At 41.8% G+C, this 17,893-nt stretch overlaps 1 protein-coding gene across 1 annotated transcript in view; it reads right to left on the bottom strand.

The window, feature by feature from the left end:
- FSIP2 (fibrous sheath interacting protein 2) overlaps positions 1–17,893 on the bottom strand; it is a 100,322-nt gene that overhangs the window by 62,239 nt on the left and 20,190 nt on the right. Inside the window, exons 9-11 of the mRNA XM_043974641.1 lie at positions 15,238–15,293; positions 14,501–14,585; positions 13,441–13,505 (exon numbers count right to left, since the gene is read on the bottom strand). Coding sequence (XP_043830576.1) covers positions 13,441–13,505; positions 14,501–14,585; positions 15,238–15,293 — 206 coding nt within the window. The remainder of the gene's footprint in view (positions 1–13,440; positions 13,506–14,500; positions 14,586–15,237; positions 15,294–17,893) is intronic.

Consider the following 17,893-nt stretch of genomic DNA (forward strand, 5'->3'; position numbering starts at 1 on the left):
CCTTAATTTCCAGGTTAACAATGGATAGGCAGGAACCATATGGGGAAATTGAGGAGAAAAGCAGACCTTCATCTTGAAACTTCCCTTAAGTTTGAGTAGAGGAATACAACTGGTTGCGTCAACTTGTATCTTCTGCTCTGTGATACCTTCCTTGAGATCTCCCTTCTTTGCCACAGCTCAGTGCTACATTCTCTTTATTCTTTGGCTTCCAGTTCTTTCTGGCTTAGCTCTGAATGACCTCACTCCTCACAATCTCGCTCTAGTTCTGAGATATAGATCCTCTCCTCCTTTGAATCCTAGGTCCTCAAGGTGTGATCAGGTCTCTCAGTCAAGTCTAATTGATTCAAGGTGGTGTGCAGGACCTGTTCGAACTCAGTTCTGATGGAGAAATGTTCTTCCCTAAGATTAATGAATCATCTTTCACTAGAGTGGGATAATCAACAGAGCCCCATTTTGAAACAGAACAAGGTTGTGAGGCAATTGGGGTTAAGTGACTTGCCCAGGGTCACACAGCTAGTAAGTGTCAAGTGTCGGAGGCCAGAGGTCCTCCTGAATCCAGGGCTGGTGCTCTATCTACTGTGCCACCTAGCTACCCCGGGTTTTTTTTTTTTTGTTGTTGTTGTTGTTTTGTTGTGTGTTTTTTAGGGCAATGAAGGTTAAGTGATTTGCCCAGGGTCACACAGCTAATGTCAAGTGTCTGAGGCTGGATTTGAACTCAGGTCCTCCTGAATCCAGGGATGGTGCTTTATCCACTATGCCCACCTAGCTGCCTTCTCATGACCTCTTTTTTTTTTTTTTTTTTTTTTGCGGGGCAATGAGGGTTAAGTGACTTGCCCAGGATCACACAGCTAGTAAGTGTCAAGTGTCTGAGACTAGATTTGAACTCAGGTCCTCCTGAATCCAAGGCCAGTGCTCTATCCACTGCGCCACCTAGCCGCCCTCATGACCTCTTTTGGCCTCAGAAATTTTTACGTGACCTCGGGTGTATAGGTATATAAAATAGGTATATGCAACCTTTTACTGTTGCCAGATTTTTCATAACTCCCACATTCAGTTGCTCAACCCCATATGGGGTCTCAATCCACAGTTTAAGAAGCTTTGCTCCAAGCTAACCATAGCTAGAATGTTGTATTCAGTTCTACATGTTACATTTTAGGACAGACATTACAGTACAACCTGTGGATTACAATCCAAACTTAATATTTTGACTTGTGATGAAATAATGTGATTTCGCAGATACTCAAAGATCCACCTGGAGATTAATTTAGACTGATTGAATCAAGTGAGAGTGATTGACTGCTGATTAGCCTACTTCCAGTTAATTGGATAGGCCTTATTACGGACAGAATCAAAATGGATATAAATCTTTTCAGGGGGATACAGAGAGACAGTATCAGAATAACCGTAGACCCTGCAAACCAGACCCCAGGTGTAGTCCAGAATCCAGAGCCCAGCATTCCAGACCAGAATTCAGCTTCCTCCTGATGACATCTTACCACTCCAAGAAGACAAGAGTACTGAGAAAAGACTTCCAAAGACTTAATTATTTTTTTTAACTGTTTCATCAAGGAACACCTGTTCCTAGAAGAAACAAAGGGGGGGAATGTGATGAAATAATGGGATTTCGCAGATACTCAAAGATCCACCTGGAGATTAATTTAGACTGATTGAATCAAGTGAGAGTGATTGACTGCTGATTAGCCTACTTCCAGTTAACTAGATCGTAAGCACACCTGGCTATCCCTTAAGAAGGTATTGTTCTTAGAAACTAGACTGTGAACTCAACTAGAGAACACCTTCAAAGCCAATGGATTTGGATGACACCAACCAATCAGTTTGAAGCTGTGTGTAAGGACCGCCTCTGTTCCAGACCTATAAAAAGCTTCCACAATCAGCTTATTAGAGGGTTCCTGATTAAAGCAGGCTCATGGAGGAGGACTTGAGGAAGAACCCAACCAGGCTGGAACTCCAGGCTAGGTAGGACTTCCTTTTCTTAACTTTCTGAACTCCATGTGAATACCTGTATGCTTTGATAAATGTTTAATGCCCAAAGACTGGTGCTGAAGCTTCTAATTTAAGGTGATCACACAATATAGATTTGAAACATCACAGACTCGATATGAACTATGAACTTTCTAGGATTTAGCCTTGAGGCTCTAATTAGAACCTAATTCAGCGGCTGCAATGCCATAGAGTATTTGCCTTTTTTTTTTGGAGGGAGGTTGTTTGTTTATAATGTATGTGGACCTCGCCACCCCCTGGAATGTGCCATACACAGCCCCTCCTCATCTTCCTTCACTCTGTTCCCATCACCTGGACTACCTTCACCCATCTTCTCTTCCCTTTCCTTGAAAGCCTCACTCAGTCTTCTAGACTCAGTTCAAGTCTCACCCTCCTCTGTGAAGCCCTCTCTGGAAGGCTGGAACAATAATAGCTCGCAGTGCTGGGAGCTTTATAGGTTATCAAGTTACTTTGGACATGTTATCTCATCTGATCTGCTTATTTGTAGTTGGTGTTGATATGGTAATGAGTCCAGCCAGCCTCCCCAACTCTAACAACAACAACAACTAGGGTTTATATAGTGCTTTAAGGTATGCAAAGTGCATCTGAAAGATTCTCTCATTTGCTCTGACTGTAATACCCTAGAGGAGCTGGTTTGGGGGGCCCTTGTCTCCCAAGTAGCTGGCATGCTAGGCACACAGTGAATGATGATAACGATTTACCTATCTCAAAGGGACAGCTTGGCTTCTTGGTGGTGGGTCTCTCATACAAGGTTGTAGGGAGCTCTCTCTGTACGTACCACATGCAAAAAAAGGAGAAAAAAGGCTCTTAAAACTTGAACATCTGCTCAAGCTTGTTTTTTTATAATGAAGAGAAACAGAAATTGAAAGGATTCGAGATCTTTTGAAAGTGAACAATATTTCCCTTATCATAAGCAGAATTTATTAGAAGGAAACAAAAATTCTTCATAGAATTTGTAGTGCTCCCAGGGTAACTCAGTGAAGTCCAGATAAGTTAGTCAGCATAGAGAAATAGAAAGAAGCCTCTAGAGGTTTCGGTCAGAGGCAATCCATCCACAGAAGCAAATTTGGGGGAAGGATTTGAAGGGGCAAAGCAGATGCTCAGAGGCATACCCGGCTTTTTGGCCAATGATCCTCATGGCACAAGCTCTACTTAGAGACTAGAGCTCTCTTGTTTACTATTGTTCATTTGTTTTAGTTGTGCCTAACTCTTTGTGACCTCATTTAGGGTTTTCTTGACAAAGATACTGGAGTGGTTTGCCATTTCTTTCTCCAGCTCATTTTACAGCTGAGGAAACTGAGGCAAACAGGGTAAAGTGACTTGCCCAGGGTCACACAGCTAGTCAGTGTCTGAGGCTGGATTTGACCTTGGGAAGATGAGTCTTCCTGGCTCCCAGCCCAATGCTCCATCTATTGCATCACCACCCAGCTGTCCATTCCCTTGTTTATTCAGACACACAAATCCTGTAGGCCCCAAGGAGGGCCATGCCTTCATATTCGTTTCCAGGCTCAACAACTGTACATTGTCATCGTTATGATGCTGTATAGCATTTTTTTTTTTTTAGTGAGGCAGTTGGGGTTAAGTGACTTGCCCAGAGTCACACAGCTAGTAAGTGTTAAGTGTCTGAGGCCGGATTTGAACTCAGGTACTCCTGACTCCAAGGCCAGTGCTCTATCCACTGTGCCACCTAGCTGCCCCACTGTATAGCATTTTAAGGTTTGCAAAGAGCTTTACAAAGATTTTCTCATTGGATCCGCACAACAAACTTGGGAGAAAGATGCTCTTATCATCCCCATTTTACCAATGAGGAAACCAAGGCAGAAAGAGGTGAAGTGACTTGCCCAGAGTCGTTCACTCAGTAAATGTGTCTGAGGCTGAATTTGAATTCAGATCCTCCTAACTCCAGGCCCTGTGCTTTATCCACCATCTAGCTTCCTTTGGGAACAAATCTGGGGCCTAAGGAATTTCCTTATTGGCCTTCTTAAAGGATAGGAACAATCTAGATAATAAAAAGGGCTTTGTACTCTGCTTATAGTTGGTATTTTTTGCTCAATATAGAATGAAGTACAGGGTACTTGGTTTGTTTTTCCACATTCTTAGCCAAAGTGTGCATCATCCAGTTTGTTCTCCATATTGTCAGGGGACTTGCCTTTTGCTTTCTCCTGGGAGAAGCAGGCCATTGTGGCTAGAGTGCTAGACTAGAGGATTTGCATTCAGATCCCACCTCTGAATCAGCTGAGTATTCCCAGGGCAAGTCGCTTCACTGCATCCTTCATAAAATGAGAAGTTAAATGACTTGTCCAAGGTCATAAAGTGAGTTAATGACTGATCCAGGACTTGTTCAGTCATTCGGTTGTGTCTGACTCTTCCTGTCCCCATTATAGGGTTTTCTTGGCAAAGAAACTGGAGTTCTTCACCATTTCTTTCTCCAATGGATTTAAATCAGTAAACAGTGGTTAAGTGACTTGCCCAGGGTCACACAGCTAGTAATTATCTGAGATCACATTTGAACTCAGATCTTCCTGACTCTAGGCCCAGTGCTCTATCCACTATGCCACCTAGCTGCTTCCAAGGCAAACAGAAGTTAAGTGCCCTACCCAGAGTCACACAGCTAGTAAGTGTCTGAGGTCGGATTTGAACTCAGGTTGTCTTCCTGACTCCATGCAGATCCTGCCTCTGAATCAGTAGGGTGGCCCAAGGCAAGTCACTTTACTGTATCCTCCATAAAATGAGAAGTTAAATGACTTATACAAGGTTATAAAGTGAATTAGTGACTAATCCGGAACCAGACATCATTTCCATAGCAAGTGACAAGGCTAACAGGAACAACTTTCCCCCTTGAAGATGCAGAATTTCTTTCAAATAACATGGACCACATAGCTCAGAAGATTAGAGCTCACAGGCCTCTGAGGCCTAAGTTGTTTTTCAGCTGCTGTAAAGATCTGGGAATACCACATGAAGGAAATGTCCTCTATAGCTTCTTGGGAATTACTTGCCATTGGTTACAAGAGGATGTAACGATACATTATGGAGGGCCCAGAATAGTCATCTACCATTAGAAAAAGAATTCAAAAGCAATTTCTTGGGTGACTGTTAAGTAGCCCTCCTTGGTTTGAGTTAGGTAAGGTATACGTGAGAATGTGGGCACTTGGGATTTTCAATCTCTGACCTCATTTAATACTTTATTGCCTTGAATGGAGACTCTTCAAATCAAATCTGTGATTTCATTGGTGGGAGTGCCCTCTCTACCAACACAGATTGCAGCCCTTATATACCCAAATAGATTGCTTGCATGAGTTGTTGTGGCTGAAAACAAATAATGCTCCAGTGATCAAGCTTCAGGCAATGAACCCCTCTCCCTTAATTAGGCTGGTCCTTGGAGGACAGATATATCGACTTGTTGCTGGGCTCATCCTTGAAGCCTCTCACTTGGCTATCATAGCTTGGATTCTGCCGAGATGGCCTTTGAGAATCCAGCATCTCTCATGTGCTGCAATGAAGGCTTGGGAGGACTCCCATTAGACCACTTATACCTAAGGTTCATCTAATATGTTATTTTAAAAAACTTCCTTCCACCATTTTTTTTGGCAAGCCTGCAAACTTTCCATCAATCCCTTGCATACATATAGTGCTCTAGTGGCAACTTTGATGGCAATGAATGACAGTAGACTTTCAGCATTAATACTGCGATGACTTATAAAGTTCAAAATATCTTCCTATGGTCTGACTGCATTCAGGGAACTGGCTTATGAACTCAGGCTGAGCTGTTTGGCTTAATAATGAAGCAAGTAGAGGGCAACTCATATTAGTGCTGTATCATTTTTACACAAATAATAATAGTTTCTTACCTTGGATGGTCTGTTAAGTTCTGGGGCAAAGGTAATATTATAATTATATATGTCTTCCTTTGCAGGACCCGCTGCTAAAGATGGCGAAGGCTTGATGATATTCTTTACAGGTGAATTTTGAACTGGAAGAAATTAAAGATGTTGACTTAGCATTCTTGAGAGGGCAAATACCTCTAAATAGAAATGGTTTGTTAGAATTGGAATGGATGTCTATTGCACAGGTGTGACCTTATGAGCAAGCAGACACTGAAAACCCTCTTCAAATATCTGCCCCAATGGCTTATCACAGGGTCTAAAATTCCTACTTTTTCATGTAATATATATATGTATATTTGTATATATGTGTGTATATATATATGTGTGTGTGTGTGTGTGTACATATATATATATATATATATATATATATATATATATATATATATATATAGGTGAGGCAATTGGTGTTATATGACTTGCCCAGGGTAACAAAGCTAGTAAGTGTCAGGTGTCTGAGGTCAGATTTGAACTCAGGTCCTCCTGATTCTAGGGCTAGTGCTCTATCCCCTGCACCACCTAACTGCCCCCAATTCCTATAATTTAACTCAGTTAAACTATTGTCTCCAAGAGTCCCCTTTGAAAGTACAACTACTCGCAGATGTGAAAAATGTTATGGTGTTATCAGTCATTCACAAGATGAGACCACTAAAAAATCTTGAGAGGAATGAAATCTATTTGTTAATATCAGTAACCTGGGAATATAATTAAAATATTAAATATAATTGATTATATTTAATATATTTATGTAATACATAATGTATAAATAATATATAAAATATAACACAGAAATAGATTTAAATATATAAACATTAATTTAATATATAAATCAAGCATATAAATATATATTATAGCATGAACAATATAACATATGATATATTACAAATAATATATAAATGATATAAATATATAAAATAATTATATTAATTAATATAATTAATATATTAAAAGAATATCTGTCTTAGGAGGGAATACTAAAATAACTTATAAAGGATGAAAAATAACAAAGAAATCAGTGAAATCAACAATAAGCATTTCCATAGCACTTTAAGGTTTGCAAAGTGCTTTACAAATATTATCTCATTTGGTCCTGACAACCCTAGGAGGTAGGTGCTATTTTTCCATTTTCCACTGTGGAAACAAGAGAAGAGAAAGATTAAGTGACTTGTCCATGCCTAGGGGTCATACAGCTAATAAGTGTATGAGGTAGCATTTGAATCCAGGTCTTCCCGACTCACAAGTCTAAAACTCAGTCCACTGCATCATCTAGTGGCCCTGGGCAGAATAAATGCAGTAGAGGAAAAGACAAGATAATGCACCCAAAGTAGAAGAAGCAACTCAGGAAGCAATTGAACTGGAAAAATTGGATTTGGGCATAATGCAAGGAAAAGTTAGGATCTGAGGGCTGATCTCCTCGAATCACAAAAGTTTTAGAGTGGGAAAGGACATGAGCAGCCCCTAGTCCAACATATACCCACAAAAGAATGGCATACCTCTAGAGGAGGAAGAGAAGCACTGCTGAAAATGTAGAGCTCTGAAAAGAGCTGTGAGGTGCTTCTTTTTTTCCTTTTTCTTTTTTTTTTTTCAAGTGAGGCAATTGGGGTTAAGTGACTTGTCCAGGGTCACACAGCTAATAAGTGTTAAGTGTCTGAGGCCGGATTTGAACTCAGGTACTCCTGACTCCAGGGCCGGTGCTCTATCCACTGCGCCACCTAGCTGCCCCGGTGAGGTGCTTCTTAAAGAAGATGATGGAACTAGATGCTCTGAGCAGAAAGCAGCTGCTGTCCTCCAAGAAATGAGGAAGTAATTCATAGGGCCTGTAATCCCTCTGGGATGGAGGAAGGGAAGAAGCCTAGAGAGAGTGGTTGGGAACTGCCTACACAGGATTGCTGAGTTGGTGGTAACAACAGTAGAGAGGTCTGTTGTTTTCCTGGGGAATGTATCTAAGGCACGACCGAGAACTTCCCAGGATTGGTCAGAACGAATTGTTGGATCCTGGGCTCCCAGATCTAGAGCTGGAAGGGACCTCAAAGGTTCTCTAACCAGTGGTGTCAAACTCAAATAGAAATAGATCCCTGTGGGCCACATATTGACTTAGACATTCGATTACAAATTAGCCTGATCTATGTTGTATTGGATTTTTATTTATTTTGTTAACCATTTCCCAGTTATATTTTATTCTGGTTCTGGCTGTGTTCAGGAGTTTGGCTGGCCAGGAGTTTGACATCCCTGTTCCAGTTCAACCCTCTCATTTTACAGATGAGGAAACTGAGGCCCAAGGATGAGAAATTACTTGGCCAAGGCCACATAGGCTGATTAATACCCATTTCTGGTGATTCTCATGGACACAAAAAGGAACCTGAAAACGATGTTAAATATTAGGAAGTTTTTGTCAATAAACTGAAGACCTTAAGCAAAGAACTGGAAATTGAGGGGATGCCCATCAATTGGGGAGTGGCCAAACAAGTTGAGTTATATGATTATGATGGGATACTGCTGTGCTTTAAGAAATGACAAGCAGGGGGCAGCTAGGTGGCGCAGTGGATAGAGCACTGACCCTGGATTCAGGAGTACCTGAGTTCAAATCCAGCCTCAGACACTTGACACTTACTAGCTGTGTGACCCTGGGCAAGTCACTTAACCCCCACTGCCCCGCAAAAAAAAAAAAAAAAGAAATGACAAGCAGGTTGATTTTAGGAAACCATAGAAAGACTTGCATGAAATAATGCAGAGTGAAATGAGCAGAACCAAGAGATCATTGTATACAGTAACAGCAACACTGTTCAAAGAATGACTGTGAACAACTAAGTTATTCTGAGTCATATAGATACTCAAATCAGCTACAAAGGACCTATGAAGGAAGATAGCACCCACCTCCAGAGAAAGAACTGATCAACAGAAGTATTTATAGTATGGCTTTACGTTTGTGAGTGTGTGTGTGAGAAATGGTGGCCTTTCCTCTAGTGTGTGATGAGGAGGGAGGGAGCCACTATGGAACTTAAAAAGTAACTAAATTAAATTAAATTAAAAAACTGAAGACTCCAGGGTGGCACAGGTTGTGTTTTTATTACTATGGCTCATGGACAGTTTATGATACAGAAGAGATAAGTAGATTTGAGAGTGAATATTTGCTTAAGAAAATGGGCGTGGAGCCAGGAAGTTGATGTTTTTCACTTGTGTCTGACTCTTCATGACTCCATATTGGGGGTTTCTTGACAAAGATACTGGAGTGGCTTGCCATTTTCTTCTCCAGCTCATTTTACAGATGAGAACACAAGCAAACAAGATTAAGAGACTTGCCCAGGATCACACACTTAGTAAGTGTGAGGCCAAATTTGAACTTAGTTCTTCCTCACTCCAGGCTTGACACACTCTGTCCACTGTGCCACCCAGCTGCCCCTGAAGTCAGTAAGAACTGAATTGCAATACTGCCCCAGACACTTATTAGATGTTTGACCATGGACAAGACACTTTGCCTCTCTCTCAGACAACTTTCTTAAGATTTATCCACTAGAGGGGGCAGCTAGATGGCGCAGAGGATAAAGCACCAGCCCTGGATTCAGGAGGACCCAAGTTCAGATCTGACCTCAGATACTTGACACTTACTAGCTGTGTGACCCTGGGCAAGTCACTTAACCCCCATTGCCCAACAAAACAAAACAAAAACAAATAAACAAACAAAAAAAGATTTATCCACTTGCCTTCGGGGCTACCTGTACTTGGGAATAGATTGGAAGAGAAGAAAGAGGTAGGAAGAGAACCTAGAAAAAGCAGTGGAAGTTTCAAAAAGATCAAGGAAGATGAAGGCTGAGAAAAGGTCACTGGGGCCATCTGAGTGGTCATTTTCCATAGAGTGGCTGGCTAGAAGCCAGACTGCAGAAGGCCAAGGAGAAAGTGGGTAGAGAGGGAGTATAGGGAGTGAGAAGAGACCAGTTTAGTAGTTTCCAGTGAAAGGGAAAGATAGAAGATAGAGGGAAGAGAAGGTCAAGAAAATATTTAGGAATGAAGGTTAGGGAATGAAGCTAGGGGACACCTGACCATGTTTGTAGACAGCAGGGAAGAAGCCAGTAGATAAGGGGGAGATTAAAAATGAGAGAGGCAGGTAGGTAGTGTAGTGGATAAAGCAGTGGCCCTGGAGTCAGAAGGACCTGAGTTCAAATCTGGCACTTGACATTAACTAGCTGTGTGACCCTGGTAAGTCACTTAACCACGACTGCCTTGCAAAAAAAATGAGAGAAGGGGCAGCTAGGTGGCTCAGTGGATAGAGCACTGGATCTGGAGTCAGGAGTACCTGAGTTCAAATCCAACCTGAGACACTTGACACTTACTAGCTGTGTGGCCCTGGGCAAGTCACTTAACTCCAATTGCCTCAAAACAAAACAAAAACAAAAACAAAATGAGAGAGGGGGAGGGTTTCACCAATGAATAGAGCAAGCTCCTGAAGGAGCTGGGAGAAGAGGGGATCAAGGGTACAAACTGGAGGGTTAGCCTTGGGTAGGTGAAGCTGGGGAGACATTTTTTGGTGCTGTGATTCTGTCATATATTAGCTATGTTATCTCAGTTTCCCCATCTGTACAATGGGGATAAAATATTGTACTAAGCCTAAGTTTCAGAGAAGTTGCTGATTTATACTTGTAGGAGGCGGTTCCTCATACATGGGAGCTCTGTGTTCACAAATGAAATCATAGGTGAGGGATGTAAAGGAACATGTTACTATAAAGCTATAAGTACATATATTGATATGTCTATACAGCTTCTTACCTACCTCATAGGGCTGGTCACAAAATTTATATATGTACATTTGTATGTATGATACATATACCTACACATATGCGACTGTATGCTCCTATAGGTAATACAGTGTGTGTATATATATGTATATGTATGGATGGAACGGCTGAGTAGACAGAGATTCAGACAGGTGATTTAGAATCACAGATCACTAGGGTGGTAGCAGTGGCTGGGTGGACTTTGCCCGCTGTTGGGACAGATGGTATCAAGTAGAACCAAGCTGAAATGGTGCCAAGGGAAGGCCTCCTTGGGTGACAGTGGGAGAGAAAAGATTAGGTTTATAGCAGGGCCATGGGGCAAAAGGCTTCTGAAAATTCCTTTTCCCTTGAGTATTGAAGTTCCTTATTTTTTCTCCTCTCAACTAATGTTGGGCACCTAGGTGGTGCCATAGTGGATAGTGTGTTAGGCCTGGAGCTAGAACAACCTGAATTCACATCTGGCATCGGACACTTACTAGCTGTGTGACCCTGGGCAAGTCACTTCACCCTGTTTGCCTCAGTTTCCTCATCTTTAAAATAAGCTGGAGGAAGAAATGGCAAACCATTCCAGTAATCTTTGTCAAAAAAACCCCAAAACAACACAACCCCAAATGGAGTCAAGAAGAGTCAGATACAGCCTAAATGACTAAAGAACAACTTACATACTTCCAAGTACATTGTTGTACAAAAAATAATTGTGTTAGTATGAATCCTTGCATATGCTCTCCACCAATATAGATCATGACCCCTCCCTGATTGAATAGACTATCTTTATGTATTTCCAATGAAAAATTAACCACTGATGGACAACCTTGTGGTAATAACAAGCCTAAGCCTCTGAAGGCCATAAGTTAGTTGCTACTCAACATCCTCCCAGCGAGGACTTACATGAACTGATACAAACTGAAGTGAGCAGAACCAAAAGAACACTGTATGCAGTAACAGCAACATTGTATGATGATCAACTATGAATGACTTCTACTTGGATCAAGACAGTGATCCAAGACAACTCTGACAGACCTATGATGAAAAATGCTATATACCTATAGAGAAAGAACCGATAGAGTTTGAATGCAAATCAAAGCATATTTTTTACTTTCTTTATTTTTCTTGGGTTTTTTTTTTTGGCCTGTGTTTTCTTTTACAACATGACCAATATGGAAATGTTTTGTATGACTGCACATATATAACCTTATATTAAAGTGCTTATTGGGCAGGGGAGGGAGGGAGAGAATTTAGAACTCAAAATTTTATTCTCTTTTGTATTTTTTTTGGTGAGGCAATTGGGGTTAAGTGACCTGTCCAGGGTCACACAGCTAGTAAGTGTCAAGTGTCTGAGGTCATATTTGAACTCAGGTCCTCCTGAATCCAGGGCCAGTGCTCTATCCACTGCGCCACCTAGCTGCCAGAACTCAAAATTTTAAAAAATGAATGCCAAAATTATTTTAACATATAAGTGAGAAAAAATATAAAAAAACCCCAAGTCCTCTCAGCTTATTCAGATCTAGCAGAGCTTGGGCTCTGTGTGCATAGCCATTCAGAGCCTATGGTCTCCTTCATACCATGATGGGCAGAGGGCAGCTTTGGTGGATGTGCAAGAAACATAGAGGTGTTTTGAAGGTCTCCAGTGCCTACTTTTACAAGATGAGGAGGTATAGTGGAAAGAATGTTGGTTTGAAAGTTGGGAGACCTGGATTTTAGGCCTGCCTCCACTCTTCACTTGCTGTGTGACTTGGCCAAGTCATTCATCAGCCTTTTTGAGCCTTAGCTTTCTTGTTCATAAAATGAAGGTTTCCAAGGCCCCTTTTCACCCTAAGATTTTACAATTCCACGGTGCTTAAGTATAGGGATATTACAGTAAGTAATTAACCCACTGTGGTTGTAGCAACTGCAGATTTCTGTCTCCTGGTGGGCTGGCTGGGAGTTTCCAAAGGCCTTGGATCTTAGGAGCACACACATATTCTCATGCACTGTGTTTCCAAAATCTGAATGAGAAATCCCTGGCTGCTTTGCCTGCCCCTTTTTAGATTCAGGAGTGCAGGGATTAGAGCCAACTCCAGGAAATCTCTCAAAATTTGTCTTGGGTGTTAGCAGCCTTCTGCTTCCTTATATCCTCAGAGCTCCTTCTCCCAATTGCTATCAAAACTTGCCATCGTGAAAGGTATATGGCATTCATATTTGATTATAAATGGCTGGCAAAGTCTCAAAATGCCTCCTCCCCCATATGCCTTTTTCTTTCTTTCTTTTATTTTGGTGGGGCAATGGGGGCTGTTAAGTAACTTGCTCAGGGTCACACAGCTAGTGTCAAGTGTCTGAGGCTGGATTTGAACTCGGGTCCTCCTGAATCCAGGGCCAGTGCTTTATCCACTGCACCACCTAGCTGTCCCCCATGTGCTTTTAATGTGGATTAAAGCTAAAGGTACTAGAATAGTATTAGATAACAGGTATTGACATTTTGATAGGGGCAGTGGGCCTTCCCAACCTGCCAGGACTCATGACTTATGGAGATGCCTCCTCTGCCCAGAGATCATGCCAATCCTGGCAAGGAACACGTCTGCTTTATACTTTGTAAATTCCATAAGAGTATGTGCTCACAGCAAGCCCCTGAGAAATGCTAGTTAATGATGGCTACGGAGAGTAGAAAGAACAATGGACTATTAGGTCAGTTTCTTCTTCTCTCAGACAAGGCACAATAATCCTTGTCCTGCCCTCCTAACCAAGTGGGAGTTATTGCTGTTATTCTTAATTTAAATAACAGGACAGTCTACAAAGTCCGGTCTGTCTTACCTCCACTTTCCATCCCACTAGGCTTTTTAGCCAGATCTCCATTGCGCTGTATGAAAGAGCAAAACAAAGGCTATTAGTAATTCCAATCCTGATAAAGATTTTTGCCTCTCTCAGGCCAATCAACTAGACATAGAATTTCTGCTGAGCACTATGCCTTCAGTTCAGGGCTTAGCTCAGGAGGGAACTCAATCCCTTTCTGATCTTTTCGGCCACACTTCAAATCCCCCGGGGGTTGTATTAGGTCCTTGTCAGCCCTTCTGCCTACAACACCCCAACAGCTCACATCCCCAACAGGGATGTTGGGGGAAAGAGTGATTTGTAAAACCATCAAACCTTCCTGATTCTGCCACTTAGTAGCTATGTGACCTTATCTCAGTTTCCTTATCTGTAAAATGGGGATAAGAATATTGTACTCTTGAAGACTTTACATTCTGAGCAGTTACTGATCTGTACTATTCGAAGGAAATTCTTTCCATAAGGGAGCTCCCTACATATTAATGAAGTCATGAAGGACAGAATGCAAAGGACATAGATATTACTATAGGGCTATAGATGGATGTGTCATTATCTCTACATAGCTCATTACCTACCTCACAGGGTCGGTCACAAACATTTCTTTAATGCTGCAAGCATTTATTAAGCACCTGTTGCTATGCATTGCTTTGTGAGATACAAGGACAGAGAAAACCCCCTGTCTGTATTCTCAAGGGGCAGTGGAGAAGGGAAGGAAGAGAATATAACCTGGATACAGATAATTGTGCACAATAATACACGATCATTTGAGGAGAGAATATTAGCGACTGGGAAGGCTTTAGGAAGAGGTGCCCCCTGAAGGAAGTTCAGGGATCTGGGAGGAAAGGGGAGCATTGTGGGGTTGAGGTGGAGAGGCAGGCTGGGGCAGACTACAGGGGCCTTGCAAACCAGAATCAAGAGCAGATATTTTATTTTGATTAGCAATAAGGAGCTCCTGAAGGTCGTTGAATCACAAAGCAACATGATTAGAGCAATGTCCTAGTAACTAACATATAGGAAACTTCATACCCTGGCATTAGCACTTTCATTATCATTAACGTCAACCTGTGAATACATGGACGTGACTGACTTCTTGGTCCCACTCTTCGTACTGCTACGAGAGGGTCGAACAGAGAGTGTCGTATGCCCTGAAGATACCAAAGAGAAATCCCATAAAACTTCAACAAATTAGAATACCAAGAGAAAGCCAGAGAGACTGTAAATCCTCTGTTGTTATTTTTCTAGTTGTCTGAAAGGCCTTGATAAGCATCCATCAGATCGACTGGGAGCAGAGGGTTCGAGGAGTACTAATAGGAGGAGTTCCTGTCCACAGGAGATCATGAACTCAGAACATTTTTTCTGTGACTTCTCCGCTATCTGCTCTTTGGGTCATGATGTACGGATTGAGCACATTCTAGCCATGTCATTCTTCTGTTAAAAGCATGATGTTGGAATGTGTGAAATAAAACCATAATATATGAGATTGGGAGAGGGATGGATTTAGGATGTCACTGGTCTAGGGAACTCCCTCTACTGACACGAGTTGGCCCCTTCCTCACACCTTTGAGTCTTGTAGAATTGCTTATTGTAGCAAAAGATTGCCACCCAGCCCAGCCTTGAATCAGGGTCTTCTTGACTCTAAGAGCTGGTTTATCTATCATGCCATACTCCTTCTCACATTGACTCCTACTAACATGTGAGGACTAGAAAGATTTGGGCCTTGATTATAGAAACTGTGGTCTAAGAGGGATTTGGTAAAAACAGACTACTCCCAGAAGGCAAAATACTCAAACAGATCCGTGTTCTGTTTCTGGTATTTAGTCTAAGGAAAAAAGGAACAAGGGAGAGGATCATTTGAGCCAGGTTCCTTCCCAAATTCTGCCCTGGGAATGGAATAGCATTTTAATGTGTCCATTGAGAGTAGAGTTTAGTAATGGGATTCTCCGGGGTTCAAGATGCTAGGAACACTAGCAGATTATAAAGCTTTAATGTCTGCAGTTTGCTTCCAGTATCTTCTCTCACTGGATGGTCACAGTAACCCTTTGAAAAAGTATCATTCAGTGCTTAGGGGCGGAAGGGGTCAGACAGAATGGCAAAAGTAATATGTCCCTTTTCTCCTACATGAACATTTAGAAAGACTATCATTGGGTTTTGAGTCATGCTGGACCTTGGTTTAGATCTTGGCTTGGCTACTTCCCTGTATGACCTTGGACATATCCAAAAGTTTCGATTTCCCCATCTGGAACATGAGGGAGGAGGGCTGGATGAAAGATTCTAAGGTCCTTTCCAGACTGAATTCTATGACTTTGATGAACCTGTATTGAAACACCACTTGCAAAAAGGACACATTAGGAGATAGCTTTATGTTGGGTCTGTAAATAGGTTTTGTTCTACCAATATGGTAGGATTCTACAAGAGCTTCTTTTTAAATCTGTGACACATTCAATAAAAGCATCCATGTAGAAATCTTCATAAAGTTAGCGAGGATACGAAATTCTTTTCAAAACATGGCTGAAAGAGATTTTTACTGACCTAGGAAAGTCATCTCTTTAAAATTTTGATTGAGAATTTTCTTTCAGCCATTTGGTAAGTTACATATGCTTTGCAGAAATGCAAATAACTTTCCCTCAAAGGCAGGAAAGGTAGGATGGTTGAAGCATAAAAAAGAGCCTTCAGCTGGGAGCCAGGCTTGGAATCCCAACTCAGGTACTTTATTAGCTGTGTGACTTTGAGCAAGTCACTGTTCCTCTAAGCCATGGTATCATCATTTGTGAAATGGACAGGATATCTGTACTAGCTGCCTCTCAGGGCAGCTTTAAGGATTCAGTGGCATAAGTGGTAGATGGGAAACTGCTTTGTAAACTCTAACGCACTGTACTCTATATATTAGATACGATATTTTATAGTATATATCATTATGTATTAGGTCAGTGTATATTATTATTATATAGTATATATTATAGTGCATATGTATGTATACACATCTATATGTGTATATATGTGTGTGTGTGTGTGTGTGTGTGTGTGTGTGTGTGTGTGTGTATGCATGTATATCAAACATGTTAGGTAGGTCCCAAACTTTAAATCCCTAGCAGGAAGCAGAGTCAGGAGGAGTTTAACTGTGAGGCTGAGGCCTGGCCCAGCCAGGCCCAGCCCTCACAGTTCATCCATTGCTGCTCTACAGAAGAATACCAGGGGAAACGGGATTGATGTCCTCAGCTTTTGCTCAAACCACCTCACAGTCATTTAAGTATCTCTTTGTCAAGATATTTCATTTACTTTTAAATCCTCGAGACGTCTTCTGTTCAGGTGCTTTGGGGTCTTCATTCTTTTTCTTTTTCTTCTTTGGTGAAATAGCTTATAGAAAGATAATGAGGAAAGTTCTTTCACAATGGTGAAGGTCAAGTAATCTATTCCCTACTTTCCTTTTATACCCAAGTGAACATTGGCTATATCTACATGCTCATTAAGGGGGGTGGCTTGGGGAAAGAGAGGGTTGAGAGAAAGGGGGGAGGGGAGGTGGAGAAAGAGAAACAGAGACAGAGTCAGAGGGTCAATGAGAGAGAAGGAAAAGATCCAGAGAGAGGAGAGAGCATGATAGAGATAGAGAGTAAATGAGAAAGAATGAGAGACAGAGAATGAGAAAGAATGAGAGACAGGTAAAGAGACTGAGGTAAAAAGATTGAAAGAGAACAAGAGAAAGAATTAGAGACAGAATGAGAAAGAATACGAGAAAGAAGGAGAAACTGTGTGAGAGATCAAAAGAGACAGAAAATGTGAGATAGGTTGAGAGACAAAATGAGAGAGATTGAGAGCTGGGGGAGGAGGGAGAGATGGAGAGTTGAGAGAGAGAGAGAGAGAGAGAGAGAGAGAGTAGTATAGAGAGAGAATAAGGGATCAAGACAAAGAATGAGAGATAGGATGAGGGAGAGTCAGAGAGAGACAGAAAACCAGAGAGAAAAAGGAAAAAAGAATGAGAGAGAAAATGAGAGAAAGATTGGGAAAACAGGAGACAGAATGAGAGAAGGGAGAAAGAATGAGAGATAGAATGAGGGAAAGAGAGAGAAAAGAGGTAGGAGGGAGAGAAGGAAGAAGAGAAAGGATGGGAAGGAGAAAAAGATATGAGAAAATTGAGGGAAGGAAAGAGAGAGAAAGGGAAGGAAGGAGAAAGAACAGGAGGGAAAATGGGGAAAGAGAGAGGGGGAGGGAGGGAGAGGAAGAAAGAGGAAAGGGAGAGAGAAGAGAGGGACGGAAAGAAGGAAAGAGAGAGGAGAGGGACAGAGATCAAGTGAGGAACAGAGCAATCAAGAGACAATGAGCGGGGCGGCTAGGTGGCACAGTGGATAGAGCACTGGCCCTGGAGTCAGGAGGACCTGAGTTCAAATCCGGCCTCAGACACTTAACACACACGTACTAGCTGTG

This window comes from Dromiciops gliroides, chromosome X (genome assembly GCF_019393635.1).
Source record: "Dromiciops gliroides isolate mDroGli1 chromosome X, mDroGli1.pri, whole genome shotgun sequence".
In the NCBI taxonomy this organism is placed as follows: domain Eukaryota; kingdom Metazoa; phylum Chordata; class Mammalia; order Microbiotheria; family Microbiotheriidae; genus Dromiciops; species Dromiciops gliroides.